General features: G+C 38.1%; 1 protein-coding gene across 5 annotated transcripts in view; it reads left to right on the forward strand.

Moving 5' to 3' along the window:
* stim1a (stromal interaction molecule 1a) overlaps window positions 1-18,873 on the forward strand; it is a 44,304-nt gene extending 25,431 nt beyond the window's left edge. Inside the window, exons 7-14 of one of the 5 annotated variants that reach the window (XM_051129258.1) lie at window positions 1,719-1,896; window positions 9,725-9,902; window positions 12,143-12,310; window positions 12,667-12,767; window positions 12,862-13,091; window positions 13,841-13,921; window positions 14,635-15,019; window positions 16,325-18,873. In XM_051129258.1, the coding sequence (XP_050985215.1) occupies window positions 1,719-1,896; window positions 9,725-9,902; window positions 12,143-12,310; window positions 12,667-12,767; window positions 12,862-13,091; window positions 13,841-13,921; window positions 14,635-15,019; window positions 16,325-16,841 (1,838 nt within the window). In that variant the 3' untranslated portion in view covers window positions 16,842-18,873. The remainder of the gene's footprint in view (window positions 1-1,718; window positions 1,897-9,724; window positions 9,903-12,142; window positions 12,311-12,666; window positions 12,768-12,861; window positions 13,092-13,840; window positions 13,922-14,634; window positions 15,020-16,324) is intronic. The other 4 variants (XM_051129260.1, XM_051129259.1, XM_051129261.1 and 1 more) reach the window with 4 other exon arrangements.
* The last annotated feature ends 477 nt before the right edge of the window (window positions 18,874-19,350 follow it).

Consider the following 19,350-nt stretch of genomic DNA (forward strand, 5'->3'; position numbering starts at 1 on the left):
TCTCATTGTGTGTAAATTGACTCTGAAGAGGTCTGGCTTAAGGAAACCAGGGAGATGGTGCTGCCTGCAGTTGACAGCTCAACGCCACCCTACCGATCTACAGACACCTATCCCAGTTGCCCTAGTACCTTTGGACAATACCTCCGTCAGAAACACGACTCATATGTCCCTCGTTTTCTTGTTAAATCGCTGACATGGTTGACAGGTTTTAAAAGCCTACATCTCAATGTTTAACAACAGCGTTTGAATAATTTGTCTCTAGAGAGTGTCCCATCACAGCCTTCTGCTTTTGAGATTTGTGTTTAATGTTAATGGTGCAGATGTTCCAGACACATTGAGCTGTGGTTCTCATTTGGGTCATGCAGGGTTAAGTTCAGCTGTCCTTACATTTCCTGTTATTCTCTACACAACTTGTCATTTTTGTTGTTGTTGTTGTTGTTGTTTTTAAAGCAGAAAAATAGTGAAAACAGTATTGAATATGTTTTCAACTGCTGATGAAAATAAGACAGCAGCAAATCAGTATATTAGAATGAGTTCCGACAAATCGTAACACTGAGGACTGGAGTAATGATGCTGAAAATTCAACTTTGCTTTACAGAAATAAATTAGATTTCAAAATATATTAAACTAGCAAGTAGTTATTTTAAATTGTAATAATATTTCACAATATTACTGATTTTACTTTATTTTTAATTAAGTAATGGCAGCCTTGGTCTCCGTTCAAAAAACAGTAAAAATCCTTTGGCTGGTAGTGTATATTCTTATAATCAAAGTATATAAGCAAAAGCCATTCAAAAACTTTTAGTGCTAGTTTTTAGTTATCAAAGCTATCAGGCTCATGCACACCAGCTATTTTTGTGTAAGACAACGGGTTGTGCTCCCTAGAGGATGAGGAGTTGAGATTAGAGTGTTATTTTCCATCTCTCAGTGCCGACGTTTATATTTAATCATGTTTATGTACAGATAGAGTAAGTAATTGAGTCATGCAGGGTTAGTACTGTGTGCTGTCCCCTGGGCTATTGTTAGGTTAACTGTCTTGCCCAATGGCACAGCAGTGGTAAGTATTGCAGGACTGCAGCCACAGAAGCCCATGTATCCCTACAGTAAATGTAAATGAATGCTTTAACCTTTACGAGATGAACGCACTGCAGCTTACACTGTGTTCCAGTACAATACATGCAAGAAAAAAGCTTTTAATGCCATGCATTAAACAGCTTTGTTGGAAGCTTTTGGACCGCTTGCAGAAAAAGCCTGTTTTGCGTGCAGTGGTTGCAAACTGAATTTAGATGTTCTACCTCACTGTGCAGAATGCAGATTGACTTCTACTACTACAGCCTACACCTTAGCTTTGCACTCTTAAACAGGTCATGGGATTTGTTCCAAAACCTTCTGAGCTGCCTACATATGCAGCATTTTAAAGCACCATCGACACACTTCTTGTGTGAAGGCTGTTGCAGAAGGTGTCTGTGTTTCATTCAGGACTGAGAAGTATCAATTCAAAAACTGTTAAATCTGATAATAAAAGGCCTATTTTACCCTTTTATTTTGGAAAAGAGACATTCTTCAGTAAATCTTCTCTGGCTGTTCTAGAGTAAAGCCAATAAAAAATATAATGAGTTCATTTGTGATCTTAAGCACAGCACTTAACCCCAGTTTACTCCCTGGGTTTGTCAAATGACTGCTTGCCTGAAGTATAGTCTGGTTTCTGTCTTTAACAGTGAACAGGCATAACCATCTGAAGGACTTCATGCTGGTGGTGTCAATAGTCATCGGAATGGGAGGCTGCTGGTTCGCTTACATCCAGAACCGGCACTCTAAAGACCACATGAAGAAGATGATGAAAGACCTGGAGAGCCTCCACCGGGCGGAGCAGAGCCTTCACGACCTACAGCAGAAGTGAGAACCTGTTCTGCTCGTTCTCTATTTTTAGATTTTTGGACAAGCGTAAGAAACTCTGTAGTGACTCTCAAAGCACTTGGCAGACATGTAAGGCGTTCCTTTGTTAGTTTTTAAATAGTTTTAGTGCATTAACATTCATTAGACGGGGATCTGTTTTAAGTTGCATGAAGTTTAAATGCTTTTAAAAACGTGCACAGCTTGCTTTAATATTCAAAGTGACAGGGTTATGAAATAACCTGGACCTCCAGGTGAACCTTGTACTCCTGTTTGTAGTGAATGAATTATTGACACATGATTTACGCACAGGAGCTCATAAAGTAAGGATGGCATTGTGCGTTATTTGCAGTCACCGACTAAATGGAGTTCCTGTAAGCTTTGATGTCAGATGGATTGCTGTTTTTACAGTGTTTAGTGAGCCTGGGCTTCCCTTCTGAGGGAACAGGATATGGAGCCACATGGGAATAGACTGCAATACAGAACATCTGTTTAAGAGATAGATTCCTCATTTCTATCCATTCCTCTATCTATCTATCTATCTGTCTATCTGTCTATCTATCTGTCGTTCGTTTGTTTGATCGTTCTATCATCTATGTCTGTCTATCTGTCTATCTATATATCTATCGTTCGTTCACTGCATCTGTTGTTGTCTATCGTTTTTTCTATCGTTTCATTTTATATCTATCTGTCTGTTGTTCTATCTACCGCTCTATCTGTCATTCTGTCTATCATTTCTTCTATCTATCGTGCATTCTTTCTATCATTCTTTCGTTCTATCTACCATCATACTTTTATCCTCATCGTTCTTTTCTGTTCTTTCGTTATATCTATTATTCGTTCATTCATTCTATCTATCGTTTGTTCGTTCTATCATCATCATTTTCATTCTATCTATCATTCGTTCGTTCCATCATTCATTCGTTCCATCGTTCATATCTATCATCTATCTAGCTCATTCTTTCTGTGTCTGTCTATTGTTCATTCTTTCATTCTATCATTCTTTCTATCTGTTGTTCGTTCTTTTTCTGTCATCGTTCTTTTGTTCTTTCTATCATCGTTCTTTAGTTTATATCTATATCTATCTCATTTTATTGTTCTTTTTGTCGTTGTCAATTGTTCTTTCAGTCTATATCTGTCTATCATCTTTCGTTCATTCTTTCGTTCTGTCTATTGTTTATTCTTTCGTTCTATCGTCTGTTTGCTTGTTCGTTCGTTCATTCTATCATCAGTCTTTCTTTATATCTATCATCATTCCTGCGTTCTATATCTGTCTATCATTTTATCGTTCTGTCTGTCATTATATCTGTAGTTCTATCTATCGTTCTATCATTCTAGCTATCATTTTTTCTCTTTCATTGTTAACCTTTTTTGTCTTTTGTCTATCATTCTATCTGTCATTCTATCTATCGTTTTTTGTCATCTATTGTTCTTTTTATCCAACTGTCTGTCTATTTATCTATCTATCTGTCATTCTATCGTTCTTTGTCGCTTTCTATTATCTATCGTTCTTTATATCTGTCGTTCTTTTTATCCGTCTGTCTTCTGTCTATGCATAACTTTCTATCAGTTTATCTATCGTTCTATCTATCGGTCTGTTGTTCTATTGCTCTATCGTTCTGTCGTTCTTTATACAGTTATCTGTGTCTATCTATCTATCTATCTCTGTCTGTTTATCTATCTATCTATCTTTAACTTTCTTTGTCAGAAAGACTGTTTACAGATGTAAAAAATGTATGTTCTCATAACTGTACACCTGTTTCATATAATTAACAATTGTTCACTGTGGATATTTACCAGCAAGGAGGATATTTACCGGCAAGTGTTGCATACGTCAGACGATGGTGTTTGCAAACCATTACACATATGCTGAAAATCTTTAGGAATGTGAGAATGCGGATAACGCTCTGATCCCTCAATACCAAGCGTCATTCACTAGCTTCCTGTAGAAGTCCTCATGCAGACTCATAGTCTGTCACCTTTTGAGAGAAAGGCACAGGAGCGAGTGTGTCCGGAAGAGTTCCTGTATCCCTTTAACATGTGAATGAAGTGTGAGAGCATGCATGCAGGGGACGGTGCAGTGGAAACTATGCAGAGTGTTTTTGTTACTGTGGAGGACGTCCAGCATGTTGTGTTCTGACACTACCGGCCGAGTCACCGGGTCACGTCTCTGGTGATTGGTGGGTGAGAGGCCTACACTGCTCTGGTCGCCCCTGAGGGAGGTGATTAACCCCGGATGCTTCGAATCATCTCAGCTTAAACAGGATAAAAATAAAATAAATGCCCTGGCCAGTTATGTCATACATGAACGCAGGTCCTTGTGGGCTGTCGTTGCCTAAAAAGTATATTTAATTTGATGTAGGCTTGTTTTACGAACATTTCGAGATGAAACGAAATGTCAGTTTGCCCTTTAAACAAGCTGCAGTGGCCGTTTGTATGTAGGCTTTTTTTTTTTCCTCCATTGGAGACGTATTGTGAAGGCTTATCAAGGCCGCGGCAGTTGAGTCAGGCTTTCCTGTGTAGGTGTGTTGATGCATTTTACACCAGACAAACCTCTTCTCCAACACTGCCAAATTACCACACGCACGTCCCTGTCCCTTCACTCTGAGTCAGAAATCAGGCGGAATGTAAACTGCCCCTTCTGCATGGCAATTTACTATTCAGTTTGATTAGAATTGCATGTTATGAAGACTATTTTACATTTGTGGAAGGGCGTTTCCAGTTGCTTTAGTTCGCCACTATGAGGTTGCTGGGTCATTCTGGGTTGTTGCAGTGGTATTGGTAGGATGTTTAGATGATTATATTACCAGTCAAAGTCAAAATAATTCACAAGTTTAAAATTATGCACATTCTGTGGTCACATTTTTATATTTTTACTAATTTGAGCGCAGTATATAGTATTTATACTGCTGCTGCTACTACTAATAATGCAATAAATTAGACATGCATACACTACTAGTCAAAATTTTGAAACATTTAAGATTTTTTTAATGATTCTGAAAGAAGCCACCAAGCTGCATTTGTGCTAAAAACAGCAATATTGTGAAATTACAATTTAAAAGAACTGTTTTCTATTTGATTATATTTTAAAATGTTATTTTATCCTGTGACGCAAAGCTGAATTTTCAGTGTCACATGATCCTTCAGAAATCAATTACAATACGCTGATTTGATGTTGCGTTATTATCAGTATTTATTGGTGCTCAATTTATTAATAATCAATCTCATTATTATATCATCAATGTTGAAAGCCGTTTGGCTGACATTTTTTGGAAATCATGCCTCCTTTTTTTCATTATTCTTTGAATAGAAAGTTCAAAAGAACAGAATTTATTTGAAATACAAATCTTTTGTCATTTTTATGTCTTCACTGTTTGATCTATTTTTGAATAATGCACCTCTGCTAAATAAGTGTTAATATTTATTTACTTGGAATGGGTTTAAAATTACATTTTTAAAACATGTTCTAATAGATTATTTTCAATAGCCATAAAATTTAATAATTTAAATAATGTAATTAATAATTTAAATAAAAAAGAATATTACAATTTCGTACTGTATTTTGATAAAATACTTACAGCCTTGGTGAGCATTAGAGGTTTAAAAGGCATTAAAAAATCTGAATTTTTATTTTATTTTTATTTTTTTATTTTATTTATTTATTTATTTATTTTTGTCCAGAGCAGTAGTATATGTAACTTTTTTCCCCCGTTCTCATTAGCTTTCAAAAACTTTAAGTTTAATAAGTGTACTGTATTTTGCTAAAATAATTACAGATTTGGTGAGCATTAGAGATTTAAAAAGCATTAAAAAAAAAAAAAAAAAAAAAACTTATTTTATTTTATTTTATTTTATCTTATTTTATTTTATTGGTCCAGAGCAGTAGTATATATAATTTTATAAATAAATACATTTATTTTATAAGAGTTTTTTTCCCCTTTCCCATTAGCTTTCACAAACTTCTTTATTGCAAAGTTTAATAGAAAAGTACTTGTAAAGCTCTCTTTACTACTGTCTATAACTGGCACTCTGAGACACATTACTTAAGTTTATTACTTGGCATTAAGGTGTGTTTTTTTTGGGGGGGGCGGGGGTTTTGTATAGTATCGAGAATCTCATTTTAGTTCTTTCTCAGTGTGTTTGACACCAGCTCACATGACTCTAATTCTTAGAGACCATCTGTATTTTCTCCCACAACTCTTACATGATAGTTTGGCCCTCGTAAAATCAGACATTAGAAGGAATGTTCTTCGCATGCATGCAACAGCGTGTTTATGTAAGCCTGCAGGTGAATGATTGTGGGAGAGGACTAAAAGAAGTGTTTAATTAATCATTGCATGCATAGACTAGTCTATTGTTTGTAGCGCCTTTTGTTTTCATAACTGTGCTTTCACTGGCACGAAAGAATGTTTTGTGTGAACGTGCAAGTAAAACAAACAATCGTCGTTTGAGCTCGAGGAAAGATAGCAGGACAGATGAAATGTTTTGTTTGAATATGGAAAAGTTGGTAATTGAAAGATTAGGAAACGATTAAACCTTTAGCTACCTGATTACATCATAAAGAGTTTTGAGATTGTAAATGAGACGACATGTCTTCCTAGATAGTTATTGTTGGCTTGTAACACTGAGGTATGGTTACTTGATTTGGAGGATGGTGAATGGCAGAGGTCAGGATTGAGCACTGTAGATTTTCAGTCTTGGCTTCAAGTTCAGATCGCCTTACACTAGTCCTTCACTCAATGACTACTTCTCCCCCAATCCACCTGTTTCTCTGTCCCTCGGGCCTCCGAATCTTTCGGTCTGCCACCTTCTGGATACCAGTGACACTGCATGAGCCATAGGACAACCATATCCATTCAATCCTGGTCTGAAAACCCTTCATTTTACTAATGCAGATATGTAGATTTTTTTTTTTTTTACAAAAACATACAATTTTTGAAACAGATCTGCTATGACTTAAAACTGATTTTGTATACTAATGCAGAATCTCAAGTTGGTCTGATTTTAAGCTTCATTTTAAAAATTCCCTGTGAAGAATTATGAACTATGAACTATTTATAATTCTAGAGCGACTGATATTGTGACTTCTGAGGCAGTCCTGTGTCCCCTAAACTTTTGTCAATGGAAATGCTTCAGCTAAAGCCCCCAGACAGATAAAGCATTTTCCTTTAAGGAAAGATTGATCTGAGGGTTTATATAGACGCGACTGGGTAAATCAGGGGCCCCACGGTTCCTCTCTCTGCCGCCAGGAAAAATCGTTAATCCTGTCGTAGCTTAGGGAAGCCTACATTTGTCACTGTTGTTTCCGCTCCTCTTTCCTGCTCAATATGACATCATCTTTTTTTCTCTTCTTCTTTTCTTTTTAAAGCCACACCCTGGTTTTGCAATTCGTTTCCTGTTAATGCAGTTTTGGGTTGTGTGTGTAAACTTCATGTGACCATGGCTGCACCTGTATATGTACACAGACATCATAAACCCAGGCAAATATCAAAGGATTATTTTAGGATTATGTGGCTTCTTAATCTTTAGGGCTTTATCCTGCTAATGGACTGTTTATAATGGATTTTTATGATGACTAGACATGACCTGTTTTTGACTGTAATTTTTATTACAAAATCTAGTTAAACCATTTATTTTCCCCCACAAAACTTATACCAAAATGGGTATTTGCAGTTAGTGAGAGACCAGCATATAAGCCAAGGCCAATACATTGGCCAATAGTTGACATTTTTGAGATTTTAAATAACTCTAAATTGCTCCAAAACATTGTTTTTTTTATTCTATTTTATTTTATTATTTTCAGTTATGTCTTGCTCCAGAATTATGCACATTCTGTTTCCAGATTGTATTTTATTTTTTATTATTTTATTTTATTATTTTTTTAATCAGTTGTTTCTTGCTCCAGAATTATGCACCTTTTTTATTATGCACGTTCTGTCTCCAGATTTGTTTAATTTATTTATTTATTTATTTATTTATTTATCTATCCATCTATCCATCTATCTATCCATCCTTGCTCAAGAATTATGCACATTCTGTTTTTGGATATTTCTTTCTGAACTGAGCATTTGTTTATTTATTTTTCATTTACTTTTTTCACATTTATTTCGTGCTCCACAATTATGCATATTCTGTTTTCATATTATATTTTATTTTGTTTTATGCTTAAGAATTATGCACATTCTGTTTTCAGATATTTTTTCTGAACTTTATTCTGTTTTCTTATTTTATTTTATTTTATTTTATTTTATTTTATTTTATTTTATTTTATATTTCTTGCTCCAGATTTATGCACATTGTGTTTTCAGAATCTTTCTTTTCTTTTCTTTTTTTTTCTTGCTCAAGAATTTTATATTAGAATTTTATATTAGAACATAGAATATTTCTAAGTATTTTTTCACATTTATTTCTTGCTCCAAAATTATTTCTTGCTCCAAAAAATGCATGTTTTTTCTGAATTTGTTTATATTATTATTTATATTATTTATTATTATTTTATTTTATTTTATTTTACTTTACTTCATCAGTTATTAGTTATTTCTTGCTCCAGAATTATGCACATTCTGTTTCCTGATTTTATTTTATTCTATTTTATTTCATTTTATCTTATTTTATTATTATTATTATTATTTTTAAATCTGTTGTTTCTTGCTCCAGAATTATGCACATTTTATTTCATTATGCACATTCTGTTTCACTTGTAAAACAGATACATTTGTTTTTACTGTGCTCGAGATTTTGTAAAACTGTCCTGCTGCGGATCATTGAACCTCTTTGCACTTTCAGCCACAACTCGCTGGCCCAGAAGCTAAAAAAGAGCACAGCTGGCTTTAGGGAGCTGCTGTGATGTAACTTCTGGTGTTTGTCAGACTGGGATTTTATCCAGCATGCCTTAGTTTCCTGTTAGTTTCCTGTAATCAGACATATTTAATTTTAGCATCTTTATCCTTGCATTTTATTTATCAGTCTTGTTGCACAACTATCTATTTGCTGAACTGTGGTAAACACTGTGGCTTATAACGAGTGAAACTGGCTAAGAGCGTAGATCTGCTCCAATTACTGATTCTGGTGAAATCACACGTGCAGAAATGCCTTCACAGTCTGCTGGTTTTGAATCAAATGGCTCTTAATTGCATAGTTGAAGACTGAACCTGATGTGGTGCAATTTTTTTTGTGATTCTTTGATTAAATGGAAAGTTAAGAATTGATTTGAATTTTTTTTTTTTTTTTTTTTTGGTATAAAAGAAAAAAAGATATTATTCTTGAATAAAGGTATTCATTTCTTCACAGCAGTATTTTTACTCAAATTCCCAGAGGGATCAGTGAAATCAAGGGTGTAAGAACATGATCCAAAACAAGTGTCAACATCGTTGCAACGGATTACATAAACTTTCAGTACTGTTTGTCATTCTAGAAATTTTCTACTGTTTGATCTGCATCTTGCATAAGAAAATGCACATCTGCGTTGTCTTGTTCATGTCTTTTGTCCTCTGAAAGTTTAGCGTACAAACTTTGCCAGGCATGGCTTGGTTCATGAATATTAATTGCATTGTGTAACGTTTTACCCTAAAGCGAACCTTGTTAGGTGAGCACCTAGTATTAGTAAAAATGCTTTGCCACTTGTATTTCATTCAGCCCACTCCTGAAGCAACCATTTGACTTCTGCTTGATCCTAAAGTTGTTGTTTTTCACCCTGCCGGCTATGTTTTCTTTACTTTTGCACTGCGGTCAAGCAAAATAAATCTCTTGAAAACATTTTGTGCTGGTAGAATGTAACACTAGTGCTGTGTGACTTATTTTGTGCGGTTTTCTTTACTTCGCCTTCTCGCAGGCTACAGATCGCTCAGGAGGAGCATCGTTCAGTGGAGGTGGAGAAGGTAAACCTGGAGCAGAAGCTCAGGGACGAGATCAACGCTGCCAAACAAGAAGCGCAGAGACTGAAGGAGCTCAGAGAGGGAACTGAAAATGAGCTGAGCCGACAGAAATATGCAGAAGAGGAGCTGGAGCAGGTAAAAAGTCCCCTTTAAAAGATGTGGTCTAACTTAGATCTAAGTAGTCTAAGTGGTCTAGACTTCAAATTTGCAGGTTGCACAATACCGCCCTTATCTTGATTCCAATTGGGTAGGCTTTATTTACAAAATAATGGGCAGGAAGTGGGTGGAAATGCTTGGGAGATGTTCTGAAGCGTTATCTACAAAATGACTTCCTGTAATGATGAAGTTTGAGTATCTTCCCAGTGCAGTGTCCAGTGCATCCCAAAACTGTGGCTTACTTTACTGAGCAATTACCGCAGTGCTGTTACATAAGGGCTGGTTTAACACTTTAACACAGATCTGGTGGAAAATTTTTGCAGAATCTGATCAGAGTATTGTAACAATATATCAAGGACAACACATGGTTCCTGATGTGACTGTATATGGTTTGTTTATTTCTATATGTATGAAATCCACAAGTGGAATCTCTGGATGTAACTGGATGAATTGTTTGTTTGCATAAGCGCCCCACGTTTGCCTATTAAAACCCTGACGCTAAGTGGGTATTCTGGGTCACAGGGCGGCACAAATCTCTGTGGGTTTGAAGCTCATTAGCGTTGTTTTAAGAAAGGGGTATTTCAGCTCTCCGACCCCTCAGCCCACTCCCCAAGGCCCTTATTGGATGAGCTGTGTTTATTTACCGCTGTAATGGAGGAGCTGATTAATTGTGTTTATCTTAGTAAGGTTAGGTTAGGGTGGAAAGCTTATCGGTGGCTAATTAATTCGCATCTTGTCGAAGCAAAATGTTTCAGGCGGTGAAATTGTTTATATGCTGTTTGTTCTCATTAGCTTGCCAAATGAGTCATTCTTGAGTCATGTAAATTAGCTAATTGTCATAATCACGTATGCAAATTATGGGATACATAGAAGTAGTTGAAAGGTTAAATACTGTGTTGCAATTTCAGTATTCAAGCATTTGGGTTGTTATTTTGCAGCATTTACAAATTTTGTAGGGTTCTGTGTAGCAAGGTTGGTATTAGCTAAACTAAAACCATGTAAAAAATGTAAATACACGCAAATTAATGTATATATAGAATGTATATATTGTGATTTAATTGTTTAATAGCCCTGGAAAAAATAAATAAAAAGCCAGAGGAAGTGGCAAAGTCACGCAGTCTGTAACGGACAGAGCATTAACGGCTGGTCCATGTGATTTGGGCAGGACATCCAAATGCTCGCCTATCATTCATCGACCTCAAATATGGCTTATCATCTGAAATATGTAATCAACTTTACTTGACACTCAATATGTAATCAACTTTACTTGACACTCAATATGTAATCAACAAACACACCTGTACGTGTTTGATCAGGGTTGGAGCTGAACTCTGCAAGAAGGTAGATCTCCAGGAACACGGTTGAGCACCTCTGATTTACTGCATGACAGATAGAGGTGCCGGTGCGGTCACTTAAAATACTCCCTCATTCTTTGTCATACAGATAAGAGTAATACATCTTTCGAATCTGTAAAGACTAAATCTGTAATCTAAATCTGTAAAAACATTGCGCTTTTGTAAAATAATGAAAGCAAGTGCGCTTTCTGCCGTGAACTGCTCTGTGAACTTGAGTGTGTCAAGAAAAAGAATTAACCAAAACTCCATGTATACTTGCCTAGACGTTAAAAATATATGTATAGAGAGCAAAATGTCTACTTGAACCAATTCAAATGGAAAACAAATATTCTCAGATTATGTAGTCTGTATGAAACATGCAAACAGGTGCATCACTTCTGCGGAGGTGCCAAGTCAGTGTCGCCGAACGAGCAACAAGTCAGCGTTACTCATCTTGTAAGCCGAAAACAAAGAAAGCACTAGTTTATCAATAAATTATTAAAATGTTAATGCAGCCTCCTCACTGTTTTTCCCTGACACAGTCATGACCATTACTTCTGCCAGCGTGCTGTGGCAAGCTTTGTATGTGCGCTTGAGCGCTTATTAAAATATAAAGGCTCATCATTATGATTTAAATGGCTTATTAATAAACGTGATTAGTCGAGGGCAGTCCTAATAGACATTTAAAAAAAAAAAATACAAATATACAAAAAAGTGACGACAACTAAAACTTTAAAATTCTTAAAAAAAAAAAAAAAAACAAATAAATAAAAAAACATTTTAAAATATGAATAACAACTTTATCAGTGATCAGTGACTCTGATCTTATTTGAAAGCAGCCTTGCTTTGTACTCTGATCTGATTTGCCTCTGGCGCCCCCTGCAGGTGCGTATGGCCCTGAAGAAGGCAGAGAAGGAGCTAGAGTCTCGCAGCAGCTGGTCTCCGCCTGAAGCTCTGCAGAAATGGCTACAGCTCACTCATGAGGTGGAGGTGCAGTACTACAACATCAAGAAACAGAATGCAGAGAGACAACTGCAGGTGGCCAAAGAGGGGGTGAGCAGCATTCGTCGCAGTCATTCATTAAAATAAGATGGAATGATGGTAAAACATTAGCGTATCAATTTAGTAACATTTAGTACAACCCTAGAATGTGGTAACAATACTTTAAATATTTTAAGAAATGTAATAATAGATTGTTACTAATAATGATGCAATGAAGTATATATTTTAATGTAAGGTTTGATTATGATCCTAGACAATGCTAGTTAATTTGTTAAAAATAAAAAAAAATCTTATGATTATGTGAAACAAAACCTTTGAATTGATTTGTGATATATCAGTAGTTGGATTGATAATTTAATAAAATAGAAATTATATAAACATGGTTTCATGGTGACATGGTTTCCTAGGCAGAAAAGATTAAGAAGAAAAGAAATACTTTGTTCGGGACGTTCCATGTGGCACATAGTTCTTCACTGGATGACGTGGATCACAAAATACTTGCAGCCAAGTAAGTCGCACAAACATTTCTCATCATTTCTGAATAGTAATTTAAATAAATCACTGGAAATAATAACCTTTATCCATATTGCCTTCCTCTTCAGGCAAGCTCTAGGTGAGGTGACGGCAGCTTTGAGAGAGAGACTCCATCGTTGGCAGCAGATTGAGATCTTAACAGGCTGCACGCTGGTCAATAACCCAGGCCTGCCCTCTCTGGCCTCTGCTCTTAACTTGGACCCCAGCTTCATGGGCGGCCGCGGCACACCCCAGCACTTCATGTCCGATGACATGGATGACATGGACGAGGACATAGTGGCACCAGGAACACTGCAATGTAAGGACTTGCCGGACAGTGATAGGGATAAGTCCCAGTCAGCCAAAGGCCAGGAAAGACCTCGTGGCCTTTTGACCAGATCCAAAAATCCCTAGTTTTGAGCTATTTAGTCTGTCTTTGAGCAAGTTCTGTCAAAAATGATTGTATGCACTGAGCATGTTTGCACACCACTTATTTATGCTTTCTGCTGGAGTGTTCCCCCTCATCTACAGGTCTGTTTTACACAGAGGGGAGTACTTGAAGATCTTCACTACGCATTGCTGTCATATGTTTTTGAAATGGCCACTGTGCACTCTTTGTACAGATATTTTTTCAGTTTATCATGTTGAATTCGATGGAGGGTTACAGAGTAGGTCAGAAGAAAGAGGCCCATATGCCAGTTAAGATTAGAGTACAAGTCTGAAGTTGTTGTGGATTGTAATGCTCCATCTGAATGTGTGAAATAATGTAATCAAACAAGCTCTAAGGAAATAGTTGTTTTCCAAGGTACAAAACTCGAAATAAAATTGGGTTCATTGGGCAAATTGATTAATTTTGAAACTTGTATTGCTGATCTCTCTTTCCACAATATATCTTAAGTGCTGTTCAGATAAGATTTTCAAATAAGAACTCAAAGCCTTGAAGTGTTTTATTTGATTGAGCAAAGCATTGCCAAAAAATCAAATTGTAGAGGTTTGTTCATGTAGCACTGTGTTGCTAGTAACGTTATTAACAGTTGCACCCCTACCCTTGCCCCTTGCCCCCTCCAGATGCAGCGTGGCTAATGGGCCGCCGAGCAAGTGATCTCTGGTCTTTGAATTCGGATTGCCAGTCGTTTTGGAAGTACTCTGGTGGGCTAAACTACCATGCCCTTCACCCCACCCACTCCTCTTACTTCCTCTTGTTTTCCTGAACCACTCTCTTTTAAAGTAATATGCTGCCCATAACCCTAGCTACTGCAAAGGGAAACTGGACAGAAAGAGATGCTCCCAGTCTATACCTCTCAGTCTTGTTCTTGTCCACAGCTGTGAAATGGTCTACTCTGAAATGCATGATCTCCGTTTTCTAATCTATTTATCACGTATCACTTGGAAATGGATTCTTACATGATACTGTTTTACATTTTATGCAAGCTTGGAGTCAACATGAAATTAAAATAGACCCTTTTTACTTCCTTAACACACATTCCTGGTCTTGGCATAAACAATCAATTTGGTAAAAGTCAATTATGAGTATATTTAATTATAATATATTAATCGCCTTATATTCGCTTCCTTTTGTTTTTCACGATCCAGTCAGTTCCTTATGGATAGAAACAGGAAATGCAATATGAATAAATGCATGAAAGGGTTGGTTAGAGTCCAAACTTGTCTACAACTTCCCTATGGTCTATTCCTGAGAAAAGCCATTTGGTCTGTACACACCTGTACATTTTTTTCCTTCTTAGCACCTTTGTTTCAAAGCTTCACCTTTTCCAGCTTGCCACCATCACCCAATGTTATTTCAGTGTCTGCATGCTTTGAGTCATTTCTCTGAGTGACCTTATTATTTTGTGCCCTTACAGCTCCCAGTATGATGTCACTCCGGCAACGGCACATTGACCCGCAGCTGGCCATGGGTTCGCAGAGGTTGGTAGAGAGTTGTCTCGCACTTGGTGGGCAGGAAGGGGAGGGTAGCTTGTACTCATCCAGGTCTAGGACGGCGCTACGCCAGGCGCGCAGCCAATCTTTTGGGCAGTTTGATGCTCCGGGACTGCCTCCTCTTTCCTCAGCAGTGTCACATCCCGCTATCTACTCCGCTGCCTCATCCCACGCTCCCCACTCCTCTTCCATCGCTACTGCCCCTCATGCATCCCACTATCACTCTTCACATTTCCAGCCCATGGACACCATACCAGACCTCCCCTATGATGCCAGCCCAGAGCGCCCCCGCCGTTCCGGCAGCTATGGGTATCGCTTTGTTCTGTGCTTGTTCTGTGCTTCTCACCTGGTGTGATCCTGGGACTTCATCCAAAACATTTAACAGGACACTTACAACACATTTCACACTTTCTGATTAATCACTACTTGTGGGGTTGTTGTTGTATTGGCTATACTAGGGATAGGCAGCGTTGGGCCTGGAGTTCCGCTGTCCTGCAGAGTTTAACCCTAATCAAACACACCTGGAAAAGCTAATCAATGTCTTCAGGATAAACTCTGCAGGACAGCGGCACTCCAGGACCATAGTTACCTATCCCTGGGCTATACTCACTAAGTTCATCCAAGCTTGCAACTTGTCTGTGTAACTTTCTGTGACTTTTTACCTTGTTGCTTAATCTGTTCTTGCAACGTTTCTCCCCTACTACCAATTCTCACACCTGCATGCCTGAATTGACCATGATGTGCAGGGGTGGCCAACAGCCTGCAGAGTCTAGCTCAGGACTCTTCAACTCCAGTCCTGGAGGGCCGGGATCCTGCAGACTTTAGTTTCAACTTTAAATAAACTGGGACTGGATTTGGACTTTGACTTGAAGAGCCTTGGTCAACTCCAACTTACACACCTGCCTGGAAGTTTCTAATTGTCCTTGAAGACCTTGATTAGTGTTTATTTGGGGTTTGTGCAAAACTCTACAAGACAGTGGCCTTCCAGGAGCAGGACTGGATGCTCTTGATGTTGGGTGTCTCAATGTCAGGACTGTCCAATCCTGTTATTGGGGGACCACCTTCCTGCAGAGTGATCCAGTACATCTGCATGAAAGCAGAAGCAGACTTGGACACCCCTGCTCTGAAGCTTGCACTTGCACTGAGTCTTGGCATGGTGTGCTTCAGTTTAGACAACTTTTCAGTTTTAAAATTTTGCTTTTGTTGCCGCCTCAACTACCATGCCCTTCACCCCACTCTTCTTACTTCCTCTTGTTTTCCTGAGCCGCTCTGTTTAAAGCAATATGCTGCCCATTACCCTAGCTACTGCAAAGGGAAACAAAAGCAGGGATGGGCAACTTCGGTCCTGGAGGGCCACTGTCCTGCAGAGTTTAGCTCCAACCCTAATCAAACACACTTGTCTGTAGCTTTCTAGTGGTCTGGAAGAGGTTTATTAGCTTGTTCAGGTGTGTTTGATTGAGGTTAAATCTAAACTTTGCAGGACAGTGGGCCTTCAGGATCGAAGTTGCCCATCCCTGCTCTGAAGGTTTAACAACCCATTGGTGAGGTAGTAGGTGGACTAACCTGATATCGTTCTCACTTTTTTGATGCTAATTTCACCATTTTCATTCACAGGGACTTGAATCGCTCCGACTCTGATTCCTCCTTGTGTATATCCCAGACTGGCGAGCAGCTACGCCTGTCCTACAGTTCCAAAGGCTTCCCTGTGAAGCCCACTTCACTTCTGCATGGGCCCCATTCACGCTCTGAAGAGGGAGCCCAGTCCCACACCCACAACGGAGGCAACAGAGTTCACGATGGGGGCGCATCTCCTGATGGAGGTTCTGATAGTCCCATATTAATGAAGAAGGTGTATGGCATAGAGAAGTCCGCCAGTATGAGCGAGATCCATGGCTCCCAGGCGGCGATGTCCATGTCAGAATCCTCACGCTCCTTAAGCCCAAACTCCACTGAACCCGATACGCCGTCCCCCACTGGACTGACTGGGGGGAAGGCCGGAAACCGCATACCCCAGATGTCCTCGAAAAAGAGCCCCCTAGAGGAGGACAGTGGCTCCACAGGTGAAGACACTGACTCTGCTGCCAGTCGCAAGAAACATACCTTCAAGATCTTCAAAAAACAGAAGAAATAAGACAACTGGACAACTGTTTTGTTTTTCCCTTACATTTCTTTTTGTTGTATTGTTGATAAATGTTTTGATTTTTTGATTTTTTTTTTTTTTTTTTCCCTCCCCCTTCTAGTCAGAAGTTACGGCACAACCAAACACCTTCCGAGGTCTTTATAGAAATGTTTGCTTTTTCAGAGGAACACTTAGGAACAAGCATGATTTTGGGGGGTGGGTGGGAACAACACACCAGTGAGAATGGGATGGACTATTTTTTGGGAATGTAACGCATTATTTATTCAGCAGGAGACAGTGCCAGACTTTCAAAGGAATCTTCCCTCTGATGGACTTTTCTTTCCTTGTATAATCCGTATCAGTTTGCATGTCTTCGCCTTTGTTTGATTGAACTTTGAATGCTCCTAGATGTTTGCTTGGTTCTTGTTCCCCTTTGCTCAAAACGCGAAATAGCCTGGTTCTTTCGTTTCTATCAGCACACTATTTTGTCTTTCAAGTTAAAACAAATTGTCAGCTGAACGTTTAACGGTACTCTCCGATAAGTGTTTGTCGATGGTCAGAGAAACTGTAAAAGGGCTGAACTATCAGTGTGAAACTCCCCTCAAATATGTTGCACTATTTCTGAATGTTGATGTGTCGGTTTTGTAAAGAAAATTTTGAATATGCTGGAATACGCACTAAAACGTTTACACAAACCAAGACACTGAACGTATCTCTAAGGCTTCAGGGATTTCTAGTATGTTAAAGAAGTACGCGATTAGAATAATTGATCATTGTCGATCATTCCAAATCATTTAGAAAACACAAGGTGGTTTATGAATATGCACATCAATGTTTGAACATTTACTCTTAACCCTGCTGACTGTTTATAACGACATTATTCAAAATCCAAGTTCCCATGAAAACATGTCTTTTTTTTTTTTTTTTTTTGTTCAAATTGCAAAGAGTAATTGGCAGATCTTGCTGCTTTGTATTCAAAGTGCCAAACTAAAGCCGTCCAGAAAATGTATACACTTCCCGAAGGTTATATTTTGGTTTTGTTAGACCACTGATCTGAGATGTGATCCTAAATAGGTTTGCTACTAAAGGTGCAGATTGTCCAATTTGTGGTGGAAGGATGGGTGGTCTACATTTACTTCTTCTGACATGTTTGAAAGAGAGCTTGGGTATATTTTATTCCTGCTGAATAAGGTCATGTTAATTCTTTGACCCAAAGTCAAATCCTTGATTTCAGGTGCTCTTTTATATCATTTTAAAGCTAGACCACACGCAATTGCTGTTATAATGGAACGACTTGCCTTTAAATGGTCAGATGTTCAAGCAGATGGATTTTACCACTGTGCATTTTCAGAGGAAGTGGAGACCAGTCTCTGTTCTTCTCATGGTTTACATGATGTTCACTTAGATAATTGTCTTTTTATCCCAGAGCACTGAAAATTACAAGCACACTTTCTGAAAAGAGAGGGGGTTAAGAATTAAAAGCCTTGGTGAAGGATGTCACTATGCATTTTATTAGTTTTTACCCACAGGCTTTGAAGGTCCAGTGTATCCACTGACCTGGAGGCAAACCAAAGCAGTGCTGCACGAAACATCACCTGTTTCTTCTGTCATTTCTTTTGTGAAAGATGGTACAAAGACCACATCCAAATGTATATCAACCACTCAGTCTTTAACAGGTATACAACTGTGCAGATGTATTTGTTTCATCTGTGCCTCTTTTGCACGAAGAAGCTCTTTTGTCAGTGAGTATGTCAGTGTGCGCGCGTCAGTCCGGTCCAGTAAACTGCACTTCACCGTGTTGATGCATGTTCTCAACACCAGTTCTCAAACACGGACGGGGGGAGACGGGAGCTGTTTTAGACTCTTTTCCCCCTTTAGATTTTCCTGTTCACTTCTCCGTTTGAGCTATTTATGCCTATACTGTACAGAGAGAGGTGGAGAAAAGTAAAAATGATAATTTTGCATCTTCTGTAATGTTCAAAACTGTAGTCTTCAAATTTTATGGCACTCCTGCATGAAAGCAATAAAAAAGGTTTTAAAATGAGTGAGATTTCCATTATGTTGTGTTCTTCTTTTCCCAATAATATATACAGTGGCCCCAAAAATATTTGGGTGGTTTTTATCCTATCTGTCTATTGATCTGTCTATCGTTCTGCCTATTGTTCCATCTATTTATTGTTTGTTTTGTCGTTCATTCTGCCGTTCTATCTTTGTTTCTGTCTATCTATTGTTTCGATTGATCTATCTATTTTTCTATTGTTCAATCTATTCTATCATTAGTTCATTCTATCTGTCATTCGTTCGATCTATCTAGCAATCTAGCAATCGTTCTTTGTCCATCTATCGTTCGTTATCTATCGTTCGTTCGTCCATTCTATCGTTTCTTTGTTCGATCTATAGTTCTCTCTATTGTTAGTTCTATCTATCAATCATCATACAAATAGATCTGTTCACAATGTCCTATATGTCAATATGTACATTATTAATGAACTTCTATTACCCAGAATGGCATTACCATAAA

This window comes from Labeo rohita, chromosome 15 (assembly GCF_022985175.1).
Source record: "Labeo rohita strain BAU-BD-2019 chromosome 15, IGBB_LRoh.1.0, whole genome shotgun sequence".
In the NCBI taxonomy this organism is placed as follows: domain Eukaryota; kingdom Metazoa; phylum Chordata; class Actinopteri; order Cypriniformes; family Cyprinidae; genus Labeo; species Labeo rohita.